At 39.6% G+C, this 27,331-nt stretch overlaps 1 protein-coding gene across 1 annotated transcript; it reads right to left on the minus strand.

Moving 5' to 3' along the window:
* Positions 1-207: 207 nt before the first annotated feature.
* On the minus strand, positions 208-27,238 carry syndig1l (synapse differentiation inducing 1-like). The gene is made up of 3 exons (XM_070849745.1): positions 26,723-27,238; positions 8,277-8,414; positions 208-366 (listed from the first exon to the last, which is right to left on the minus strand). The coding sequence occupies exons 1-3, from the start codon at positions 27,236-27,238 to the stop codon at positions 208-210; spliced, it is 813 nt and encodes a 270-aa protein (XP_070705846.1).
* Between the last annotated feature and the right edge of the window lie 93 nt (positions 27,239-27,331).

The raw sequence follows: 27,331 nt of genomic DNA on the forward strand, positions 1-27,331 counted from the left end.
AGCTTGACCTCTCTCCAGTCGCTGTGGCTAATCTTGGCAGACAGAGGGCCTGTAGGGAGAGAAATTTGGAAAGAAAGGAAGGTAGAAGGAAAAACTTTACATCCACGCAAACCTTCCTCAAAGTCTGCAGGAGCAATGCTGTTCCCAAGAGGGGATGGTGTTCTCCTCCTGGGCTCCCCAGAGGCGTGTGGAGGGAAGGCGTTGCTGCTATATGTGTCCTGGTTTAGAAAGGTAGGCAATGAGAGCTACCACCACCCCCACATACACACCGGTGCCTATAGTGATGGACAGGGCAGCGAGGAAAAGAGCCCGCCGAGAGGCGATGTTGGCCAGTGGGAAGTCACCTTTGTTGACTGCCTTGGTGGTCTGGAGATGAGAAAATGCAAGAGAAGAAGAAAGTCAAATACAGTTTGGTGGGGCCTCAAGAGAAAGATGTGACCCATTTTTCAAAAGAACCATAATTATGGGATCTATTTCTTTGGCGCAATGGTGGAAAAAAGGGGAATGCAAGTGGAGGATGGGCTCATTGACCGAGTGGTTCAGTATAACCCTGGAGAGCTCATCATGCATGGCAAGACTAGGAAATGGCAATTAGTGTGAAAATGTCAAATACTAGAGGTTGCGCTGATATCGGCTGCTAGCACTGAATGATAAATGGCACGTAAGAAAAGCAGATTCATCATAATTTCTCATTAAATGACAAAATCAACAAAAGCCAGCGGTGATGAAGCTATAAAATGACACCTTTCCTTTCCTATTTGGAAAACAACATTTTGAAAAGGAATTCAGCAACAAGCTATGCTAAAAGGTGAAAGCTAAAACTTTTAATGCCTATGTAGGTCATTAAAAGCAGGTTCTTCATGTGTCCACATTGCTATGTTGCATGAAGCTTTTTATACTTATTTTCCGAGGCACCAACCCCCATTAGGATGACCCAGTTACCATGTATTAAGGTTACAGAGCAATGCTATAGGCACATATAGATCCTCTGTGCATATATTTCTTGTTAAACAGCAGCCGGTCAAAGACAATAAACATTACAGGCTTATGTTTCAGTCAAAGTAGCAGCCTTGAAATGGTAAGTAATTTATTTTGCCCTCTGACATGAGTCTGTCTGCATTTGCAATTGTTTTGCCTCAATTAAAAAAAACTGCAAAAACAAAACAATCTGTTGTTTTTAATCATGTGAGCCATCTGATCTAAAAACCTCATCTACACAATAACAGTGTTAGGCTCGTCAACAAGACCAGAGGCACTTTGTTTTTCCTTCTCGGCTCATTATGTTAGTGGCCATTTGCCCTGCTATCCCCCTCCTCTGATGACTCTCTTATTAGAAATGGTCGGTGCTTCAAAAAGGCACTGAGCCGCACCTGCACTCGCTTTCTCAACACAAGAATTAATCAGTACGCTGAATAACAATCAGCACTAAATCAGGAAGAGCTCCCTTAATGCTTATTAGAGCATATCGGAGTTTATAATCAATTAATTAATTGCTTATGTCCTTGTTTGATCAATCAGTCAAATATCTGGTGCAATATTTCACTGGTTTATTGATGACAACTAAACTAGTATTCAGTCTTTGCATCTAGAGTCTTTGGATCTAAAACTAGCTTTGTTAATTGTGTGTCACTTAAAACAATGTTAGTATTCGTGAATAGCAAATGATTCAAAACTTATATAAATACCATAAATATATAATATTGAATATGTCTAAAAATGCAAGCTCCATATTTAGCAGCCTATTTCTCATGTACTACTATTAATATTATGTAATGCTATTAAGTTAAATACAGCATTAACAGGAATCCCTGTTAATGAGTGGGGCCTAGTTAGGTAATCACATTAGTTGTCCAGAGCTATGTAACTATCTGTAAACTATCTGGATAACTGATATGAATACATACAAAAATACAACTATGAATAGTGGTTGAATGATGGTTTGTCTTGTATATCTGCCCGTTGGTTATGTGTTTACACTGTCACTTGTGCTAGGAATCCTCTGGCTATCTTACTATTTCAATTGACCTGCTTGCCAGGAGGGAAATGGAGGAAGGAGAAAGACGTCTATTTTGATTTGTTGTTTTCATTCATATAGCTGAATAGGGGTCAGCAGTGACGCAGATATGAAACCCACAGACAGCAGTAGCAAGTGTTATAGTGGCATAATTTGGACTTTGTGTTGGCTTTTGGATTTTCTATGTGCATTGTCTTCCCTTGAGCTAATTTGTGCTCTATTTGACTGCAAATGTGTCATATATTAACCTATACATTTTTTGTATAGTTGATGAGATTGGCTGGTGTAATCAGTTCAGCATGTTGCTCAATCACAGCCATAATCAATTATACCTATGAAATAATGTTTTGGTCACATTATTGTGCTGTATGTATGCCTGCACAGTTAGAAGTGTAGCATGCGAAGTGTGAAATGACCTTGAATTTATCACAATAGATGGTTAATGGAGCTGATGTGTGTGAATGTGATGAAGCTCATTACGGGGTCGCTTCCTCCAACTCTGAGACCACGGTCATCCCTTATGAAGACCTGTCCCATTCACGTTACGTCTGACATTGTGCCTTTAATTCTCGACTGAGGTTAAGAGGGATTGTGGCTGCTAGTCAGATGCAGCTTCTGCAGTGATGCAGATATTGTATGACAGTGGCAGTGAATAGAAAACTAAATACAAAAGATTCTACATAAATCCTTGTTTTGACCTTCAAGTTTGCGGACAAGCTCTCAGGCTGTGGATAAGAGTGGCTCGAATGAGGTTTCTTTGCAGGGCGCCTCACTTTACTCATCACAACAGAAGGAGACGCTCAGAAATCTGGGAGGACTTTGGAATCGAGCCACCGCTTTTCCTCATTCAGAGGAGCCAGCTGGTTCAGGTACCTGGCCCCGTGCTTCTTTTCCTTTTAGGTGTACTCTGCATAGCTAACTGAAGAGAGAGCCTGAGGTAAATGTAACACACTCTGGACTGAAACCTCCAACTGGGCCACATTGGCATTTTCCAGATGGACTGAAGGATATTACCCATTTGACATTGTGATTGTGACTCAGATAGGCCACTAAAAAACTGAACAGACTGATGTTAAAGTATTAAGAAGCGAATTTGAAAAATATATTAAGTATGTTTATATATGCATTATTAGTGTTAGTATATTTTTTCTACTTTTCGTCTTCATTGTACTGAGAACTCTGAAAAATACTGTATTATTCATAGCTTCTGCCCATTTGCACTACAGTCATGCAAACAGGGCCAGAGACAGAGAGACAGCCCCAGACAGTGAACTCCTTAACTACTTAAAATCTAGACTCTACTATTCCCCATTTAGCTCACCATTCTGAATCGTTCCGTCTGCACTTTCTAAGCAAGTCAATTAAGCAAGACAGATGCAAATTACATTTGACACAAAGTGTGATGCGTTAAGCATTTCCCTATAATGCTAGAATAATAAGACAGAGATGGCACACGTATCACTGCAGAATAATGCAAAGCAAACGCAGAAAGGATAAACACCTTTCATTTAGGAAGCATGTCTGTATGATGGTTACTCATTACTCAAGTGATGATTTCAAGTGGTTTGACATGTTTGTTGTAGTGGAACGACAGGCAAGTTCTTGATTACAATGTTGCATGTCATGGTTGTCTTCAGGGCAGGGAGACTTTTGAGACACTTACAGAAACAAGATTAGGTTTGTAAAACTTTATCCTGTATTACTTGACTGGTTATTAGAATAATTTAAGTAGGCAGCTCCAGCACAACAATGGGTCTAAGCCTGTCTTGAATGCGTTATAGACACAATGATTTCTTCGGTTGAATTGTTTCTCCTCAACACCTTTATCTAAAGAATGAAAGATAAATAATAAATATGAAAAGCTCAGTTTACTATTCATCAGTGATGGATGTCACTGCTGAAAAAAAAACTACAAATGCCGTCTTTCCAGTGCGTACCATGTGTTTCGTTAGCGTCAAGAAGGATTTTGAAGACAATGCCAGGACAAAGACAGCCAGATAAGAGGCAGAGAGAAAGTCTCTTCAGACAAGTGCCTCTAAAGGTCAGGAAGCAGAATCTAGAAAAAGGACATGTATTCAAAGCAGAGCCTTTAGCTTCCATGTCAATACGGTAATTATTGAAACAAAAGCACCGTTACAGAGGCCTTATGGGGAATTAGGTTTAAGTTTGCTTTCAAAACGAGACCGAGCACAATGTCCTTTTGAGGATGCATTACAGCTGCCAGCAAAGGTTTTCAGGAAGAGGAAATCCTCAAAAGTGTCATAACGTGACAGCGGACAGTTTAATTCTCTCCGTCACTGGCAGTAAACTGATTTGAAGGGCACATGGTTGTGATTTCATTTCTCCAGTGAAGCATTTGTTAAATACTATAACTGATTTATCAGTCTTTTTCTCCACCTAAAACAAATAATTAAATCAAATCACGTTGTGGCTCTGTCTGAGGAACATGACTAAATATAATGATGCTATAATGGGGATAAAACAGATGAGTGTAGGTTGAGTGTGTGTGTGCTTCTGCTCTCCTCTCTGGGTATAACACACTGTATATGTCAGTGTGAGGATTTTTCCTTGAATCCCCTTGAGAGAAAAATGGTTAGGAGCATTAAGGCTTTATCTCCACAACCTTGACCAAATGATTGAAATGTGGTGTCATAGAAACAAAGATAACATCTCAGACTTAGCTGCATAAAGACTTATATTGCAATGCACGCTCGGAAGTCAATTTAGCACCCTTAACAGGTTTTCTCCTCCAAAAAAACAACACATGAAGCTCCAAATCTCTCCCTCTCACTGTGTCTGTCTCGCGACCTCCCCCACACCGCCACACATGCAAATACACAAACAGTTTCACAATAATTAGCTCATTCATTTTCATCCATTATGATGACTTGTATGCTGTAACATAACTTCAGGGGAGTCTTATTTGCATAATCGTGAAAGGAATTGCTGCGGCTCCTCAACTCTGCACTTTCCAGCACAGATGTCTCAGAGCTGGGAGAAACATTTATCAGCATCTCCAAACAAAACACTCACCCTATTAGTGGCAATAATTGAAACTCAATTCCGCTTCCCAATCAAATGCTCTAAGCTAATTTCCCCCAGACATTCATGGTGTTTTAGTCATTATCGGTTGTGTGTGTGTGTGGGCGGTTAACGCTGAATCTGAAAACTGTAAAGCACTATTTACCATAAAGACATTACATAGAATTAAATATGTAGCCTTCAAAACAAGGATATAAGCAATTTAAAGCAGGAGATGAATGCATGTCTGTCTATGTGTGTGTGCGTTCGTTAAGGGAGCCATGCAGCGCATTTCTCTGTTAAACTAGGCCTGACCTTCCAGTGGGACGAAAACACTATTGATCTGCCGTCCACAGACTCTATTACAGCTGCTAACATGTTTGTTTGTAAATGTCTTTGGAGAGAGTTACGAAACTGATTGGCTATCATTTCTTCTCGGCTCACTGTACTGTCTTTATTTAATCCCATTATGCGTCTGTTTACATTACCCTACGAAAGCATACAGCAGTTATAAACGTGAGGTTGACAAAAAAGGGTTAGAGGTTTTGAGGCTAGATAGCCTAACTGTACCGATAAGTATTATTACCTTGTTTTTCTATGCAAACTGCCCAAAAATTACACACAACCTCAAAAAATCTAGTTGCACTTAGTATTACTGAACTCATCTAATGTAATAGTCTAATGTGATTTAAAGGCATCTTAACAGCATCCATTCATGAATCCCATGATGCTGTTAGATGCTGTGTTCACATCATTTCAATTTATAATTCTGAGCCACCATCGCTTGCAAGTACATCTAAATAATATCCAATATTAATGTAAATAGAATCAATTCAAGCATTCTGAAAGGAGCTAACTTATATATTTGTTTGTATCTGCTTTCACTTGTTATAAAGCACACTAACTTTTATGTGGCCATTTATCTGATGTGACTAAAACACAAGTAGGAGGATGGCCCATTGTTCCAACGGCACCGTTATTCTGAAATCCCAATAGATTTTTTCCTGATACAGATTATTCCAAAGTCTTAACCACATGTTAAGTATTGTCACCATGATGGCGAAGCTACCCTAAACTTAAAGTAATTTCTTTAACGCAAACCATGATGTTTCCTGAAACCTAACCAAGTAATTTTCGTGCCTAAACCTAACTAAACCTTAACCAGTGCGTTGTCACATAACACTAGTGGGGATTTGGAATAACAGGCCATCAGAACAATGGCATAGCACTGCAAGCAGTTATGGTAACTATTTTGAAATAAACTTTAAAAGCTCCCAAGCACAAAGTCAGAATAATGTGACTGGAGCAAAGAGCTAAAGTGTGTCAGGCTCATTACCTGTAGCAGAACTAGTTCAACTGGAGTTACTTTTTCCTCCATTATGAATGGATTTAGCGACTGCCTTATGTGATATAACAAACTAAATTACTAACATATCAGATAAAAATGTATTGTTAGCTTGAAGAGCACAGGTAGGTAAAATGAGCTTTAGCTAAGGCTAGCTGTGGCTACCTCATATGCTACCTTTAGCTTAGCAGACATATTTTTTTTTCATACCGTAAAACAAATGACAAACAGATTCAGATCTCACCAAATCGTTAGTCATTGTATTGTGACAGTGCAGACAGACACGGAGGGTCGCACAGATATTCAAATTCCAGACAGAGTTGTGCTAAAAATGTACAATATCCTCACGATAACTCCTACAGAATTAATTCATTTAGTTAGGAGGCTCCCTGAACGATTGAATGAAATGAAGACCAGTGAAGTGGGTTATTGAGCCATAAAATGAAGCGATCCTAGACTCCCACCATATCTTTTCCTGACAGCTTTTCTGGATGGCACTTTTTAAAGGGGGGAGATTGGCAGAAAAGCCATCCATCCCTAAACACAGCCATCACTTCCCCATAATTACCCTGGAAGAATCAAATTAGCTCCTGACAAGATAATTCACTGACTACCTTAATCTGCCTCTCACCACTCGCACCCACGGATAAGACAGCTAAATGCTAGAGCTTTTGATAAGAATTTATTGTCAAAGGCAGAACAATTTACTGACAAGCTTTCTTTAACGCGTTTGTATGTGCTTTTAAGCATACGTGTGTGTGTGCTTTTGATGGTCTTCTAGCATTTTTTTGCCTTTTCATGTTGCACATAAGAGAGACAGCATTGATTAGTGGAAAGACAAATAGTAATCCCCTTGCTCATTGTTTGACTGACACACCATCATTGGAGATCTTTCTTATAGAACTGAAAGGCAGAATGAGTTGCACTTGGAATCAGTTCGACAACCATTACGTGCAGTTTGCCAATGTCTTCAGCTAAGAACATATTGACAAAAGCATCAAAACAAGCATTGTTGCCTTGCCATACCTTGACAGACTGCACTCCAAAACCCCCCAGTCTTTGGAAGCAACTGCTGTTCATAGTAATGTGGCTTCATTTTTAAATTAAAGTAAATATATCTGGCAAGGCTTTGGAACATTAGTTAGCGAGACAACAAGCTACGTTGATGTGGTTGGTCCGTTTTCATAAGGTTAATTCTTTGACATTCAAAAACAGTACATTTGTACATGAAACCCATAAAGATAAATAAACCCAGAAAAACAGCTGCTTTTTAGACATACTCAAACAAAATTCTTGACAAATGAACAGTGTTCTTTATGTGTTTTCATGCATTTCTCGCAAACTTAAATTCTGCTTTCCAAACTGCAGCTCAAATAAGGTTGTTTAACATGTCTGAAAGCTCATCACGTTTTATAGCACACCTGTAAATGGGTTCTTCAGTCCTCATGCAACCGGCACTAGTTCAAAGGCTAGCTCAAGTATTTTGAACACCTCGTTTCTTGAAGTTTATGGATAGCACCTTGAAAGTGATTTACATACTCCTCCTAAAGGCGCCTTTCAGCCTGTTTACAGAGCATCAAGCAGGCATTACAGATTGGCCTTGAGTTATTGATAGGTAGCTCAGTACAAAGTGGCCTTGCGTTGGCAGTAAGAGAGCCAGCTGTCAGGACTTTTTTATGTGATAGCATTTAATCTTTTGGTGGTGAGTCATACATACAGTAGCTATGCAAGCTTGGTGTTAGCATGTCGACAAATTAATGAAAATGTGTGTGTGTGCAAAGATGCACCCGTTTTATGCTAGACCTCAACAAACAGATGCTATATATCACAACTTTGGAGTTGTGTGGTCTGCATGCATGTGTTTATAGGCATTTGTGTGCCTGTGTGCGTCCTCACCCCCTGTGAGAAGTAAAATGCTGCGATCCCCAGAGGCCAGAAACAGCAGAGCATGGAGAAGATGGCCAGGCCCAGGTGGTCTCGTGGTGGGACGACGATGAAATTGTCCTCGCTCTCACTGTCACTGGAGCAGTCTGTCTGCATAGAGAACAGCAACTTAGGTCAAAAAACACACCCATTACATGACCTGTACAGGGGCAAATGTTACAAATTATGAGTGACAAACTATGGTGCATAGCAGTAAACAAACATAGCAGTAAACAAGCTGGTGGATGCACTCAACTATTACATTCATTTGTACAATTTGACACTCTGGAAAAAGCTTTCTTGCCAAGAGCAGATGAGAAGATTGATATCTCTCTCGTATCTATATGGTAAATGTAAGACAACAGCCAGCAGTCAATTTGTTTCTCTTTGTTTAGCTTAGCTTAGCTTGTGCAATACAACAACCTCTGTACAGGTAGAGGTGATTTTAAAGTTGACCGGGTACAGAAAGATTCTGCATTCATTGGAAAGAAAAAGACATTTGTGTAATGGGAAACAAAACATAGACGCGTCGCTGCACACAGGATCATTTGCTTTCACATAATGTCACAGCTCGTACTCATGGACTTTTCGTGATGGCCCATTAGTTTCTCATTAGTTTTGAGATATGCAGATTCCTACATTTTGGCATCTAAACAACAGATGGCATAAAAAAAAGCTACGGTTGAAAGTACACTTCATTTTAGATGTGAAGCAGTGATGAATCAAACACACCTCTTCCCTCAAGCTTTATGAAACTATTTCACGCTCCACACAACATTCCTCACATGGAACTGAAATGCCTTTCAGCAAAAGAGAATAGACGTTCATACATCTGCATACTGTTAGGGAGTTATTCTCAGTCCTGATCCACACCAGAAAATATCAATGTGTATTACAATTTTACAGTTGTTTTTTCATTACCACATTGACCAACCAGCTTTTAATACATACACACAGTGCCCCCCCCCCCCAACCAACACACACAGACAACAAAAGCAAGACCAAGAATAGAGATTTATTTTCCACAGTGTCCGTAATGAAAAGAAATTACAGATTGAGGCCACAGTTTCTATATGAGCCATTAAGCTGCATCCTTCACACATCATCCTGTTTGAGGGATGATCCTGTATGAGGGAGGAACATGAAAAATAAATGAAAGAATTGAAGGCTAACACTATACTGTTGTGTCAAAGAAATGGCGTTTAATATTCAGTTGAATATTTCAATCAGAGATGAGGAGACGGTCACACAAAACATGGAGACGTGGAGAATTGACTTGCTCTCAAAGTCAAATCATCACATTTAAAATGGTAATCTGACAAAGGAAATGCTTTTCCTTCATTTTCATGGAGCCATCTGACATTGTGCCACTGCATAATCCTTATTTTTGTAAGTATTTTCAGGGGGGTTTTATAACTCTTAATCCCTGCATGTGTTTTTGTGGTTTTGGTGAGCCATGAATTTGGACTTTTATTTCAAACACTACGATTACAATGTGTCCTCCTCGTCCATGGCTTGATCTTTTCAAGGTAGACATAAAACCACTCTTTACAGAGTTTTGAGTCTTCCAGCACAGATGCAGCCCACCCTGTGGTGTGTTGGCCTCAGGCCTGGACTGGGGTTGCCCACATCGATGCTAGAGATGTTGGTTTTTCTGAGTGTGGTTGTTGCTGTAAAAGACATTTTTACCTGACCTGCATTAGGCTCATAACTCCCTTTGCTTAAAATGTTCTCAGTGGCTGTATGGGTTTTTTTCTTTTGGGTTTTTTCATGTATTACAGAGTTGACAGTAATGAGGTGTAAGGAAATGAAGGAGAAAGGGAAGGAAAATGACATGCAACAGGGGCTCCCAGCTGGAATTAAATGGGATGCTGCAGCTCATGGTCAGTACCCTAACCCCACCAAGACATCCTGAGCTTGCTGAATTTTGAATGATACACTTGTCATGTTAAATTTAAAACTATATTACTATATTTCTACATATTTTAGAAAAAGTACTATTAAAAATAATTATATTAGGGTCCACTTTATACATTTTGTGAATGGATGATTTGAATGAAAATGGTCACAACAGACTAACAGAAAAACATTTGATTTGTATGTGTGTTTTATTCCAAGTATAGAGTGGTGGTTGCTTTGTAATAAAGGTTCAATCACTGTAACAGGTGAGAGAAGTGAGGAAATGCATTTGACTTGATGGGTGACACAGTATTCAATTAGTTTTAATAACCTGCCGCCCTTACAGTCATGTTGTCTGATTGATGGTGGGGATTAGTGGTTGGGTGTTTGAAATGTGTGGGGGTCCTGCCCACTAATAGTAGGGGTAACACAGCAATGATTTAATTCCAAAATAGACTTTTGAAAGACAAAATGTCAAAATCTATTACACTCCAAAAGAGACTTAGCAATCAAAACCTTTCTAAATTTTCAAGCTCTACTTAAGAATCTGTTAAAAGCTGTGAACACAGACCCCTGCCGAGATGATCGATATATTTTCGTCCTCTTCATAAAGCAGCACTGAGGGGAAAAGGTCATAACTCATGAGCATAATGCAGCCTACATTCTGCATAATGTCATTCTGCCTTCATGGCCTTAAGCAAGCGCTATGGTGCAATCTCTGCAGAGCCAGCCCTGCTCTGCTCCGTGCCTCCGAGCTTACTGACAATATCTGCACAGCCTTCTGGCTGTTTGGAGAATGAAAACACACATCATCCAGGGATCCTGGCTGTTGGCTTACCAGGTTACCAGAGAAGAGAGAAAACTTAAAGAAGCAGAGGAAGTCAGTCAAACAAGCTAACAATGAGGTCGACTGTACCTGCATGTACAGTGAGCTGCATGCAGACCTGTCGGGATGCATGAGATGGTCATTAATCATAAACCTTTCGGATGGTTGCAGGAGATCCAAAACTGCTCAAAGCAGGCCACCAATCCCTCTGCAAAGCTGTCTTGTGGAGCAATTATTCTAGTGTGTTCATGCCATTATCTTTTATTTTTCCTCGAATATACGTCATCAGTTAATTCAAATCTCACTCTAAAGTTAAAGGTTACAAAACCATTCCATCACTGTCGGGCTTTAGGTTTACTAGAAAGCTGTGTTTGATTCAAATTAAACAGAATTTTGTTTACAAAATTTCTACCTGACTTTTAATGTGTGTGTGTGTGCGCGCTGTCGTTCACCACCTCTTTTATACCAGAGACTCCTAATGACTATGCATGCTGGTGCTGCTAGCTCTGCAGAGATATGTCTTGTGGGGCGTAAATCCTGTCAACATGAAGCAACAGGCTGACAGGTAATGAAGAGCTAATGGATGGTTTCACCACTCTGCCATGACAGAATAACCAAGAAGAGGGTCTGTGTCATTTATTTGTTGCCAACTTCCCTCTACAGCATACAGGACAGGTGCCCCTGTCCACTTTTGTACCCCCTGCTTGTCATTCTTGCTGGAGATTTGTTTTTATACATTTATTTTCTTGTCCTGATTTTATGTCAAGTGAATGTCTTGTACTCCTGCGTGAAGGCAAGTAATCATATGAACAGGTTGTCAGTTATTTGATTTTCTTTTCATGTGTGAGGTGCTAACATGTCTACAAATTCAAACTAAGCACTACAGAGTTGATCCCTGCTCATGATTTACTCACGACTGCAAAATATATAAATATATTTGTGCACAGAACACATAGTCAACATGTTCACAAAAAGCAGTGAATCTGGTTAGACCACAGTAAAAGCACTGGAATACTATATTTGCTACATTTCAACGGCATATTTTGGATGTTTTAGTAGGAGAACCCTGCCTAGTCTCAGCATCTGTCATCATACTTGTTCTGTTCCCCTTCAAATGAAGCAATAATAAAAATATGTCTGAAGCTCATTGTCCTTCAGGATACATCAAAATCAAACAGTCTGCTTTATACATGTGTCTTTGATATGCTTATGAATACAGCTTCATGTTGTGAGAGCTGACTTCTTAAATTAGATGCCACAGGCCTTGAGGGGAAAAAATGAATATATCATTTCCTATTGCCATGCAATACAGTATAATACATCAAATATAATCACTGAGCCCATAACAACTACACATGCTGGAAAAAGGACGGCTTTTGGATCTGAGCAATGCAACTGCTTACTTGAATGTAAAGGAGATGAAAAATAAAACTACACACCTCAAACACATCACAAATTAAAAGACACTGACCATATAGAATCAAATTAAAGGACGCACAGAAATTAATGTTGTCTTTTCAACCATTTTATAAAGCAAAAGCCAGCAGTTGCGATAAAATAAATTAATTGCTTTACTGTGCGGTTCACAAAAGTGAAGTATAGAGGTCTGGATACAGAAAAAAACTAGTTTACAACTAAAGGAAATTCAATTACTTGGCTGAATGCATAAGCAAAGTTAATGAGCAAATGCCATTAAAGATGCAATACAGCTCAAAATGACATTTTCAGTACATTTACGATCCTGATACTGAACAGGTATGTCCATGTGGAAACATGCTGTCTGAAAAAGCAGCAGACAGAATCTTTAGGATCTGGGCCTTTTTGATACTCAAGTCACGTAATTACATTTCTACAAAACAGTGCATGTTCGCTCTGCATTAGAGTCGTATGCAGGTTGCCTTGACTCCCCGTCTGTTATGAGGCAGTTCGAGCCAAGACAACATTAAGTCGCAGTCTCCGCATCCTAACACGGCATCAGAGCAACATAACTCGGTCTATATCCATGCTCCAGGTGGTCATGTTAAGTTATTCCGTGGCAGGAGCCCATGACCCCACATGTGTCTAGGGCGTTGTCCTAAGGGTTTGTCATTTATTAGGCTGTGTGCTAGCAAAGGAGAAAGAAATACAAGCTTTACCATATGGTTAATAAGACCTTGCTATTTACACAGTGCCTGGGGTCATCAGCCATATGAGGTCCACCACACTCAGGAACCTCAGAGGGACACTCAGTCACAGAGTGTGATCACAATGATAAGAGCCTCGTCATGATGCAGTCCTCTCAACATGTATTACGGTTGTCAGGAGGGGATGTACTACACTGTCTGGAATTAATGGTGAGTATTTGTTATTTTTTCTTTTCATTGCCCGAGTGGCCTCTTGTTGACAGGTGTGTTAGGACGGTGTAATGAGGCTAAAACAGAGAAGCACTACACATCACGCTTAGTATTCACACCGCGCTCTGTAAACAGGTGGAAATACACAAGCAAAAACCGTGTTGTGCAGCAAAGATAGAAGTAATTAAGTCTGACAAAAATAACAATACCTTCTTGTCCTATGACACTACAAAACCTCTTGTGTATTGCTAATAGTAAAACTGCTGTTCAGATGCCCTTACAGCGCAGAGGTTCAAGGTGTTGACCATGAATAGCAATCGTCTGGTTTGGGTCCAGCCAGGGGCTTCTCTTGCATGACACTCCACACCTTTCTCTGTCCAATCATTTCCTAACACCTCCCTACTGTGTATCTCTCATAAAGCCATAAGAATACCCCAAAAAGGTAAAAAATATGCATTATTAAAAGATAAAACAATATAGTATGAATTATAGTTATCTTACACAAACAAATAAATCATACTAGTTGCATTTAGCAAATGCACAGAAATGTATAAACAGCTTTAATGTAATCATCCTTCCTCACTACAATAACCTGATCCAAACAGATCCAAATTTCAGCTACAATACAACCCAAACCAACACCTTCCTCCATGCTGAGTGCCACTCTGACTGAGATTCCAGCTGCATTAGAGTGAAGTGGCTAGCATCAATAATTTAGTGGGTAATCGATTAGCCTGTGCCTATAGCCGTTTAATATGGGATATGACAAGGTGCTATTAGACATTCATACCCAATGAGAAAGAGACCTGCCAGAAGAATGAACAGCGACAGAGTGGATACAAGACTTAAAAGCCCAGAGGTATTCTATCTACTAACCCATTATACGAACATCGCAAAAAGAGCCTTATCTCCCTCTAGTCTGTTTTTGAATAAGAAATCTAAATCCATCTAAATCCAACAGACTGGTGGACAATCATAACATGTCTATCACCTCCAAAAAACTCAGATTTTTAACATGTAATCATCCCTGAAGGGTTGATATTACTCAAAACTCATTGCATTACAGAAGCATCTTTCTCATTATTCACTTTTTAATACTCTGAGCTGCCATTCAGGCGAGGATTAATGAAGCGCCAGTGAAGTTTGGCAGAGAGACAATACTGTGCTATTTTATTTCTTTTTCAAGACCTCCTCAAAAACAAAAGTTGATTCTTTAATTTCTTTTTCTCTAAATTGACTTATAAAACCACGTCACACGTATCATTTCCTTTAATTGAACTGTTTACCAGTCATCCAGACCAGTCATTTGGCATTCAATTTTACATTACAAATTCATAACCTATGCTCATATAATGATAATATATTAAATATCTAAAAGGCTTTTAGTTTTAACCAGAAAAACACAATTATTTTTTATATATTATAGTATTATAGAATTATTATAGAATTACAAATTCTATACAGCAACTCTAAATCCTGCATATAAATTAATTTATAAGTGGGTTTCATAACACTATATTGTGACTAGCGGCTACTGTGGCCACATTGTCTTTTTATAACACATATCCCAGAATTCCATTTAATCCAAAGTGTGTAGTTTTCAATGTGGGGCAGCGCTTCCTTATGTGTAAGCTGTGTCCCAATTCAGTGAGAAATTGAAACAACCAAGCTGGGTGGAACAAAGAGGAGTTGTACATCTTGGAGCACAAAAGCTCTTTATAGGACATATAAAAGTGCATCACAGTGTTATTTCTTACAAGTCTCTTTTGTACCCTTGTCATTTGTAAATCTAAAATTGCAATTACGTGCCTCTAGTGACCAAGTTAAACCTACAGTATGAAGAATGGTGTAAAAGGGGGGGATGATTTTTCCATCTTTCTCCAAACTGGGTTAGTTTGAGGGGAAGTAGCCATCGCCCCAGTCTGGACAGGGCTCTCAAAAACCCTGCGATTAAAAGCTTACTTTTATCTACAATTTTAACATTTCACGTTAGAAGTATTGTAATTAAACTGTTACTGTTGACTGATTGTATTTGACAGATTATTTCTTGTATCTAAAGCAAAACAAGAGCCCCTCCTCTTAACACTTTGAGATATTTGTAATGAACAATGTTAAATAAACCATGATCTAGACTGGATTGTACCTAGGTTTGTTGTATTGTGGTGATTCTGTGGGGCAACAGACTGGGCCTTAATTCTGCAAATAAAACATGAGTCCAGTGAAATCTGAAGGGACCAGTATAATCTGTCAGAAGTGCTTATCGGGAGTTGAATAGCTTCAGAAACCCACTCCCTCAATACTTTTCCAATGTCAGAACAGGGGGCCAGCTGTGTGGTGGTGAGAAAAGGAGCCAGGGTTTGAAATTCTCTCTCTACCCCTCCCCCCCCCACATTTTTGGCGCTATTTCTGTCACTTTTTATGAGAACAACTGAGTGTAACACTATGAACACAAGACCACAAGAGACTGACTGAAAATGTGCACTGATATACCCATATTTAAATTATATCCCCTCTCCCCCTCTCTGTCATAGTTGACTTAAAACCCCATCAACACACATCATAAAAACTAGTCCTGACTGAGTATACCACAGGCCTCATGTGTTGTTGTTTTTGCAATACAAAAATTATGGAACTAATTATTTCTCAGAGTCGGATGACTTTCCACCTTTGTCTTACACTATATGTAAAAACTACGATGAAATGAATGTTCTACAGCGTATTAACACCTCAAAGTAGAAGCTTCACACTGAAGTTACAGTATGCTGAGCGAAGAGCGGTGAAATATGCTAAACTTTCAAATTGTGAATATTTAATTACTGAATACCCTGCTCACTTCTACAAACGTCTGTATTCACTTGCATTTAATGGGGAATGGGGCCCACTGATGCTGTATATCAGTCTAGGAATTGATGGTGTAGACGGGAGAGAGCAGACAGCCAATCACTCTCTACCAATCACTGTAATTGTGACACAAATCCATCAACAGTTTCACAACTGTGAAAGCTTGTGGAGTTCTTTGAGATCGTCCCTTCAAGGGTGAGAGTGATGAATGATGGTCATTCTAATGGCACATTGTGCATCATGTTCATCAGCTCCCTGCATAATGCTCATAGCATGTTAAGTACATAATTTTAAAGCAAACAGAGGTTTAGGAGGGTAATCCATCCTTAATGATTATTTCTTCACTTTCATGAGTAATTCTAATCATGATTAATAACCTGAGAATCCACAAGGCGAAAAAGGAGCCAGGGTCTGAATCTCTCTCTCTAGGTGTCTTTGTTCACTGGTTGAACCATGAGATTCAAATTGTCAAACCTGCATGTTACTTTACTTTACTTTAGTCACAGGCAGATTGACATTTTAAAGAATTTGATTTTCAAGAAGCATTTTGGAAAATGAAAACTTTTGCTGCTTGTCCTCCACCAAACAGAAATGCAAATTCTAGGAATAAGATGTAATTTTATGTGGAATTCTCACCAAGGCAATTTTTGTAAAATCCTTGACATTTCAAACATGATTTTCTTTTATTGGTTTATTTAAAAGAGGGACAGTCCACAATAAATACACGGCACCAGATATTTCACACTACTGATATCCATCTTTCACATCCCTGGATGTGTGTATTATGCACATAGCAACAGAAAATCACAATTACACATATAACTGATAAATACACCTGTACGACAGACCGGCATATACCTTCAGATCTTAATGACAAAATGATCCAACATCTACAGTATGCCATGGCCACAGCTGTTCCTCTGGTCATTTCTGTCTTTAGTTTTCCCTTTTCGCTTGTGTCTCCTGTCTCCCCCATATGTTCTCACTGTTTTTGTGTGTGTGTGTGTGTATGTGTGTGCATGTGTCCATGTTGAGGGCGTGCTGTTCCTTCCACTCTCCCCGCTCCAGTTTGCTGTTCCACCCATTCACCTGCTTCAAGCCACACACCTGCTATCAATCAACTCACCAGCCCTGCAGCTTATCTCCCTCAGCTCCTCATTCCCTCATCGCCAGATCATTGTCTCAATCCCAGCAGTAGTGCTCGCTCTGTTATTGTGCATGTCAGAGTCACTCCTTGTGTTTGCTTGCCTTACTTCTAACCCTATACTTTCTATGTTGTTGTGATCACTCACTCTGGCCTGCCTGCACGTCTGCCTGCCTAGCCAGCTCTCATATTGGGACACCCACCCCCTCACCTGCTTACTTCTGCCCTCTTCAGCCCTCTTTTCCCCAGTTCCATCTCAAACTCCTCACCATTCCCCGCACCTTTCTATCCCTGTAATAAACCTCCTTGTCTGTGTCTGCACTCGGGTCTGCTACCTTGTTGAGCTCAACAGTTTTCAGAGATGTTTCAACTAAAACAAAAGTGTTTGAGATGTATGATAACAATTCAGCTGATGGCGACATCACAGTATGGGACAAACAGTATAATGTACAAGTTAAATGCTGGAATTCTTCTTATGATAATTTCTTTTTTTTAATGAATGGTATGTCTTTGTGCTTGTTTATTAATTTTAATTAGATTTTGTTCTAGTCACCCCATGTACAACCATGTGATTTGTGGGATCTGGAAAAGAGGATAAGGGACTTATTTCTACTTGCTGCATTTGCAAAGTGCAGCTTATAATTTCTATAGCTCGGAGAGACATGCCAAACCATGGGATAAATATCTCCAGTTAGCAGAGGAGACCAAGCTTTAAAATACATTGGACAGACTCGCTTATTGCTGAATTGAAATGATCCAAGAGATCAGTTTGTCATTTACTGCTAAATGAGAAATGGGATATCTCTGAAAAGATTTCACTGGAATATATGACACAGGCTCATATTGGGTGTTGGACCCTTCAGGAAAGGAACAATATGTGTGCACTGAACTGCAGCATGACTACATTTTAGATTTAATGAAGACATGAGCGCTCATGTCCCCTCAGATTTAGTGGGAATGGATAACCCTTCAGATCAAACCTGGTCTGATCTAAAACGCTGCAGAGATGAGGCAGAGGGCAGTTGGAAATGTGTTTATTTTAAAACTGATCTCTCTATTGATTTCACACCCACGCCCATGATTTTAGCTCTCCATTGGCTGTGCTGGAAAAAAAGGTTCAGTCGGAAAAGCTGAGAAGAGGCCAATTTTTATTGAAATGTTGCACCGGGGCAGAATCACCACATGTTCGAATCATTATGTGACTATGAAATGTACTGATAAATGCAAATTTCATGCACTGGAGATGGTGCAACAGATGGTAGACAAATGGCAGATCTTATCCCTAGTTCAAGTGTTTTAATGCAGGAGGAAATATATGAACATTTTAATAGACTAATGTATGATTGTAAGATCAAAGATATCCAGAGTGACGTCAGCTGGGGAGCATTGTTCTTTAAGTTATGATCCTTGAAACCTTCATTATATCAAACCCAGTCTTAGACTATTAATGGCCATTTCCTCCCATTAGTTACCTTAGAGAAACAGCACATCTGGGCATTTTGAAGAGGAAGCATATTAAGGTTGGTTCAAGTATCTAGTTGTGGTGAATTACAGTTGAATGAATGCTCATACTCTTCTGTTTTCCTGATGCACATTTCCCTTCCCAAGGAATCAATAAATGTGTCATTTCAAATGGAACTTTGGGACTCTTGCATTATTAAGGCGTTCATAGCATCACCCGTAAACCCAAGACTACCGAGGAAGAGGTGCTGCAATGGGCTCTGGTTAAGATCAAGGTAAATCTATTCCTGCTGGTTCATTAACCCCAGTTAGCACATCAATCTGAGGCAACCACCACTATTCACAAGGATGAGTGGTTTAAACTACTGCCTTGACCTCAGCCTCACTGTCTTACTAAACCACCTCTTTCTTCCAGTAACTAAACTCAGTTGTTAGATGTGCTAACTTTGCCAGGTGTGTCCACATGTAAAATACAGAGGATCTAGCTGATGCAACTCCTGTCACTCCCAGACCCACAGCTCCACAGTGATCAGCCTCCCAGTTTATAATTATTTAGCAAGGAGCGACAGTATGCTGCCTCTCCTCAGCCAGGAAAGTGTGACAGAATCAATGTCCAGCTAAGGCATATGAACCTGAAAACACTGTCACACCTGTATAATCAGGTCATATGAAAAAATGTTTTTTTCAGTTTGGACAAACAAGCTGTCAGTTCCATCTCCTCCTTCTTTCCACGATCTCTCTTCCACTGTGCAGCAATGCGCATAGTTTCGCTATTGTCAATCTGCTTCTGTTGTCTGCTAACTGAATGAGTATAATGTACAGCAGTAATTTGTCCATGTCTCATAAGTGCTATCTGTTAACCACTGGTAATTTGCAGCATTGACAGAGGGTTTGAGTGTTATCAGCCCGTTAAATGGCCATTATCACTTGTCATCAGGAGCAGGATATGAGGTAGAATGACCCTACTGTACCTCCCAGTTGGCTCAGGCTTGGCGCACATTTTTTTAGTCTGAGATGCTGAGATATTGTACAGAGAACCTTTGAGTTAATTAATGCGACTTCACTTCCTTCTTTTATAGTTTCTACGAAGTAATTACCATTATCTTAACCAAAACCACGACATTTTTAAAATCTTACTACATAGTTTTGGTGCCTAAACATCACCAAATTTTGACCATTTCACAACTTCAACCACATGTATATTATTGTTGATGATGACAAATGTCCGATAATGTTATGGCTGTTGCTCTGGACGTGTTGATAAAAATAGAGGACAATGCACCTTCCTGCCTACTGGTAGGTGCAGTTTGCCCTGTCTGAAGCATGCTAATGGTACTGATAACGACTGATAGCGGGCCATTTCATGGTCTGATAACATCCAAAGGGGGGGCACTCACAGCATCGATCACTGTTTCATGCTTGAGAAATCTTTAGACAGCCTAAATATAAATACAAGTTCGCTCCTCTTGGGTGATCTGCTGTATTGGAAACCAAAAGCAGTGATTGCAGAGGGGAAGTGACATACATCATGTCATCCATACCCCATAGTTTTCGGGGTGTGCATGAAAGCTAAAATAGAGAAGCTTTTTCACATGTAGCTTGCTGAGTGTGGGGATGATGTCACCTGCCAGAGAGCAGAGAGACTAGGAGAGAGGCAGAGACAGAGGGGGGTCTGCTTGACAGACCTCCAGTGGTCAATGTACACCTCTTAAGGCTGCAACTGATAAAAGGAGACAGATGAGATTTTCTTGGCCGTCTGGCACAAAGGCCTCTGACATGGACAGACTTTAGCTCTGTGTTAAGCTTCTCTGCCTCAAAAGGCAAAAATCTCTTTGCTTTAATCTCTACATGGGTTTGGCAAAGTGCGATACTGCGACCATGCTGCTGAGAGGGACTCTGTGCCTTGCTAAGGGGCACTTCGGCAGGGCTAGTGCTGTTTATCATGGACCCTCTGCTTATTAGATGTTCTGCTTACATACTGCACTTTTGTTTTTCAATGTTTCGCTCAAAAAGAATAAATCCACATTAATGAAAAAGTAGGGGGAGGAAGTCTAACAGTGGTTTTACCTGTTGGGATATATCCACTGATTAATCTTCTATGATTCAAAAGTAATAAAGCAAAGAACTAATAAAGGGAATTGTTACGTGGAGATGTAAGCCATGAAAGGGCTCTTGACAAAGAGAATACATTTTGTAAAAGCACTTTCCGTGAATCTGACCAAGAATTGATAATTAGATGTTTTCTGGTGCTTGAACGAAAGTTTTATCTTCCTGCAACTGTTACTGAACTCTAAAGTGAGAACGAGAGGTTAAAATCATATGAGGATTGCACATTTCTCAAATAATACCCCTAACTACTTCCCCTTGCTTAGAATGCATTTGATGTTTGACAGGTAGGGCCATTAAAACAAAGGAAAATGTCAATTAAATCTCCTTGATGAAATTTCTCCCCTACTTTACTGATCTTCCTCAGAGGCTATCTGTAAATTACTCATGCATTTTGGTAATTAAATGTGTGCTGTATTTAATAAATCCATTTAAAAATACAATTCAGAACTCTAAGTTCCGCTGCAGGACTTTCCCATTTTTCATGTTTTGCTTTTAATATCAAGCAAAACGAGCACATCTTGTACTGCCTGGAGTTAATGACCTTTTTTGAATTGGTGAGGATTTAAAACGTATTATTTCACATGGCTTCCCGTATTGTGAGTAACACCTGGTGAGCAGTGGCATTCTTCCATGACAGTCTCTACCACTAAATATCCTTCTGTCCCTTTCTCAAGCCAAGTCTTAGCGAAGCTGACAATAATAACTCTGATCACTGTAATCACTCTAGGATAGCAGATTACATATTGTACTTTATTAGCATATTTACTGCTGTATCAGCCTGTGAGGGATGTGTGTTGGTTCATAGTACGAAAAATTTGCTAATCTCAAAGATAGATACAGTTGATAATTAGCTTTCTGTCATTGTCACTGTTTTTTTCTCATCTAACTGAGAAGTTGAAAAGATGAAAGCTTGTGTAATATGCATTTGCAATGGCTGTATCATTCTGCACTACAGGATTATGATGATTATGGATTAGACATCATACAAGATTCAGTTAAGCAACGTGATTGGTGTAAAACTAATAATAATTTGTGAAGGCACAAACTCTTTTCTTGCTGAATCAGGCAAAAGCCATTACACTTTACTGATTCCTTTATTAAATCAATACAACTCACTAAGGAGCCAATGCATATAAAGAGAAACAGACAGGATAGAGAGGGATTTTAAAACTTTGAGGAGATTGTTGAGATGTGGAGTGCAAAAAAAGTTCAGTTCATGAAAGATGCCCCCATATGATTCGTTACACCAAACCCTACAGGCCTGGGGCAGCTAACTGTCAATTAGAAACCAGTTTCATACAGTTTATTCAAAAGGTGGTGCATATTTGCACCATCAGCTCCTGTCCCATAATTGCCTGTAAACCATGTCATTTTTGTTGAGCTGTTTATACTTCAGCTGAGGAATGACACAGCTATGCTACGCTCTCTTCCTCCATTTTGGATACTACTGATTTCCTTTTACTTTAAAAGTCAGGGGCTCTTTTACAGCTCATTTTGTGATACATGCCATGTATCATTGTTCTTGAGCTGACTGCTTTATAATGTCGTAACAAGTCACATCAAAGACCCACTGTACCCATAATCAAAATAAGAATATGAGAAATCACACTGTGCAACAGCCACTGTTGGCTCAAACAGAGCGCTTTCTGATATTCCTCCATCCATCTATACTGACACAGACAATCGCTGTGTAACTATGAAGAACTGAACAATTTAGATTATAGCCAAAAATTTCCTGTATATGAAGGTATCATGTTCAATCCCTTTGTCACACTCTCAGTGCAAACCTCCTCAGAGGAAGCCTGCAATACCTAAAGCTTTCTTCTTCTTTGTGCCTCCCTCACAAAGAGAAAAAGAAATTGAAGCAAAACTGAACTCAAATAGATTCCAGAGTTTTCAAGTGAAGGTTTTCAGGAGATAAATGCAGTATTTTGCACCCATTTATCTAACACACTGCACATGAACTTATATGGTGAATGTGCAATATGTGTTAACCAAAGGCCCACATTTAATTAAACACAATCACAATAACTATTCACAAATACAAATGAACACCTTGGCATTCACACAAACCAATTGATGTAAATTAGAGTAATTATATTGAACTGAATTAGATTAAATTAGGCAAAATAATTGCTCACACAATGCAGAAAGGTCCATGTGAATTTTGAGTGGTAATCCTGCATTATTTTATAAAGTTCTTACGATCTCTTTATTTAATTCATAACCAAAAGAGGTGTAAAGTTAAGGGAGTTGGTAGTTCCAGAAATGTTTCTCGCCATTCTGTTTTACTGTTTCAATTTTCTTCTTTAAACGACATCATCAGTGTTACTCAACATAGAAACATGACAGATACGAAGCACGTGTACCTCTACACACAATGGTGACTGGTTTCTTCAGCAGTTGTGTTCTCACTGTAATTTCACAGAGGCCTTTAAAGGTACCCTGTGGATTTTTTGACCACTAGTAGAGCTATAGAGTTATGATTTTACAAGTGGATTCCTATATTTTTTTTTATTATGCATTCTGATGAATGTGGGCAAAACAGGCCATAGTAATGTGCTGGAAATGAAGAAAGACTTAAAGCATGTATGTAAACATTGCACAAATTAAAATACTTAGAAAATCAGCTTTCTAAATGTTTTATGAGGACGGAAATGCATCCTGCACGGTGCTCGAGGATACACTCGAATGCATATGTAAATATAACATTTGTTTGTTTAAAAGAACTCCATAGGGTACCTTTTAGCTAATTAATATTATTGCCAAACAAACCCACAAAACTATGTTTTGCCTGCAACGTGTTTGCCACAACCCCTTGGGAAAGATCATTTAAAAATGCAAGAGTAGATAAACAATGAATCATAAAAATGGCTGGTATATTAACTGCTCTGTGTTTGCAAACATGAAATTCACATTCAGGTTACATAATAAATATATCTTGTACACTGGTGTCTTGTTAAGTTCTGAATAGTTTAAGTATGTGCATGTCAGTGGAGGGTGTTTATTGTCTGAGGTCTTTGCATTGTGTTTAGACTGTGGGAAGAGTGGTAGAGACACCCTGCACTTTGTGGTATCAATGGGCTACTGCTGGGAGGCTACATAATAAGTCCCACTGTGTCTTTTCCTCTTTATAGCTCTAAACTGGCTGTGGGGCCTGAAGAAGATTTGTGTATGTGCTTGTTCATCTATGAACAGGAAGCTTGTGGAAAAATATGAACAGTATAGTAATATGTGCGCTTAACCTCTGAACAGCTGAGAAGAACCTCCATTACACTGTGTTTAACTCATCTGTTGTCCTCTTTCTGTGTGCATCCACCTCAGTTTACGAGGGAAAAGGCACCATGGAGGAAATATTATAGCTTACTTGCTCTTTGGCATTTGCACATCAATGTTCTTAATGAGACGATCGGTTCTTTTAAGTAACCAGACTCATTTCGCTGGCCTCCCACTGGTGATCAGACTCATTAGCAACTTGGTTCTGGATGTTTAATTATTACACCATGCCCCCCCACTGACCAGGGCATGGCTCCACGTCAGTGTCTCTCATTCATTCCGCACACGACCACTGACTGACAAGCTCTCTTTCAGTCAAACAAATAAATTGCTGCAGAAGTGGGCCTGATGATATGTCTCAACAGTCATGAATTTGATAAAAATAACATAGTGATAAATTGGTCTGTTGCCATGATTTAACAGCAAACACTGACAATCAAAAGTAATTTGGCATGGTATTCTATGATCTCTGGAATATCATTTGTACCAAGGACAGTCATTTTTCCTATGCTATGAGAAAGATTGAGAATCTTTCAGTGCAAACAGGTTTTACTTCTAACTCTCTGAGTTTTCACGCATGCACCAAACAGGAGCAGGATTTTGGATTTCAACTTGCAAATCAAGTCAACCCTCTCATCACTAATCAGTGTTTTCCTTATATGTTCCTCTGAGTGAATTTAGTGAAGACCCATGTTTTTTGCTTAGTTCTGTGTTACCATAAGGTAAAATGCACTGTCTATCTTAGAGACCCCAAGCTATATGTACCCATGTCACATTGCATTTCAGCAGCTACATGTTTATCACAGCAATCCAGGTTAATTCTAGTGGCAGTCAGTCCGTTAGGTCTTACAGGACACTGGTCGAACTCAACACCCTATTCTGCCTGTCCAATCCCTTAAATCCTTTGTAGTGCTTTATGCTATTGGCCGTGCCAGTTGAGAGTGAAAATACAGTGGCTAATGCTGTCATGTTGTAGCACCTAATATCCCAGGGTGAGGCCAGCATGGGTGATTTATGATTATCTAACAATGAATTTGGGAGAGTTGGGAATTGAGGCCAAGGTCACTGGCTCAAATGGGATTTGTGGTTAGTAAAATGTCAGTTTAATCCAGGCGTCAAGCCCAATCATGATGATACAAGTGTGCAAACACCACAGGCGTACAAGCATGCTTGTGCTTTCTGTCATTTAACACAAACACACTACACACTACAGGTATCCAAGCCTGGCTGATATCAGCCTGAGGTGAACCTTTCGATGAAAAACTCTATCATTGCTAAGTTTCTCCCTGACCCCAAGAGAAATGAACCTCAACTGCCTTAAAATCTCTTAATATCATTCTTTAAATAAATGTGAACATCGCCTCACAGTGGAGGAGCTAAACAGTGTTTTTAACAGTTCCTGCACATGTATTTTAGATTCTGGCGCTCCAGTAAGATTTAAAAGGCTGAAACCTTCTTGTCTGCCATGGATGAATGAAGACTTAAGAATTTTAAGAGCAGGAAGGCTGAGCACCATTAAAAGAGCTAATATTCACTTATCAGCATACGATCAAAGAAACACAAGGAAGGAAACACCTACTTCTCTGAACTAACAGCTAAATATAATAATAATCCCAGAATCCTTTATAGAATGGTAAATTCCATGATTGGTCCCCTGCTCAGCCAACATGTTGAATCTTCCCCAGAGATGTGAAGAATTTCTTAATTAATGATATAATAAAATTGTTGGGATTTGGCAGCACTTCAGCTTTGAAGGTGAGAGAGCTTGATGTGGACTCCTGTGTTCTTTTAATATTTCCATTTCAATGGACTCTCTTTCAGCCCTGGAATGCACTGTTGCACTTTCTCAATCATCCTCCTGCTTTTCACTTGTTTTGCCAGAAATTTCAGCTATTCTCTGTCCACTGGTATCTTCCCCTCTAATGTTAAACATGCCACTGTTTATACTCCTTTAAAGAAGAACTTTTCAAAATCAAAGATTTTAGAAAGAATTGTCTCCACTCAGGTGATATCTTTAATGAACAACAATCAAATCTTTAAAAAAAATTCTGTCTAGTTTGCCATCCCTACACAGCACTGAGACAGCTCTGATCAAGGTCACTAATGACTTACTGCTTGCAGCTGTATGCATTCCTTAATTCTCCAGACCACAGCTCAGCTTTTGACACAGTGGACCATAATGTCTTAATAAGCCGTCTGAAGATGTTGGTATGTTGGTATCAGTGTTGTGGCTCTGGATTGGTTTATCTTCTATCTATTTTACAAGTCCTTCTCAGTAATCCTTGGATATGCCTACTCTTCCTGAACTCTCCTCTTTTGTGGGGTCTCCCTGGGTTCTATTTTGGGTCCCCTCTTGTTCACCATACACATGTTACCCCTCGGCCAAATCCTGTGTAGACATAACAATCAATGTCCATTGCTAGATAGATTAAACACAGTTGTTAAAGCCTTAGACATTAAAACAATCAAATTTGACACTGAATACAACAAACGCCGGATCTTATCAGTCTGCTGGTGCATTTTTTCTTACCTCATACTCCACATACTCCTCCTCCTCAACCTCATAGGAAACAGTCTGGATCTTGATGTGTTCACCGTCCTCTAGCAGCTTCGCCTGGGGATCCTCTGTGCCAGGCGTGTCCGTCCCTGCTGTGTTGGACGCCTCCTTTGCCTTCTTCTCTGTGAAAGTGGTCTCACAGCACTCGCTTTTGTATTCCTTAGCCTTGATGCTGCCACTGTCCTCCTTGTACAGGATGAAGTTGGGCCTGTAGAAGGCCTCTACTGCCAGATGCAGTGATGTGGCGTCCAAAAGCTGCTGCGATTTCATTTTACCATTGGTATTGTAACCACCTCCACTCACCATGTTGCCATTCACCTTTCCTCCTCCTCCTCCTCCCTCACCTCCACCTCCACCTCCACCTCCAGCAAAATAATTAATAATGTTTTCCTGGTACTGGTTATTAGGGAAGTCGCCCCCATAACCGTTAACCATGTGCTTACTGTTTTTGTCCAACAAGGGGTTCTGGAGCTCACTGAGATTCTCCATAGCAACAGGGGTCAACAGGAGAGTAGGTGGCGCTTCTTAGTGACGTTGCAAGGAGATGGGAGATGGCAGGTGAAATATGACAAGGTGTGCTCC

The sequence above is a fragment of the Pempheris klunzingeri genome, chromosome 18 (genome assembly GCF_042242105.1).
Source record: "Pempheris klunzingeri isolate RE-2024b chromosome 18, fPemKlu1.hap1, whole genome shotgun sequence".
Lineage (NCBI taxonomy): Eukaryota > Metazoa > Chordata > Actinopteri > Acropomatiformes > Pempheridae > Pempheris > Pempheris klunzingeri.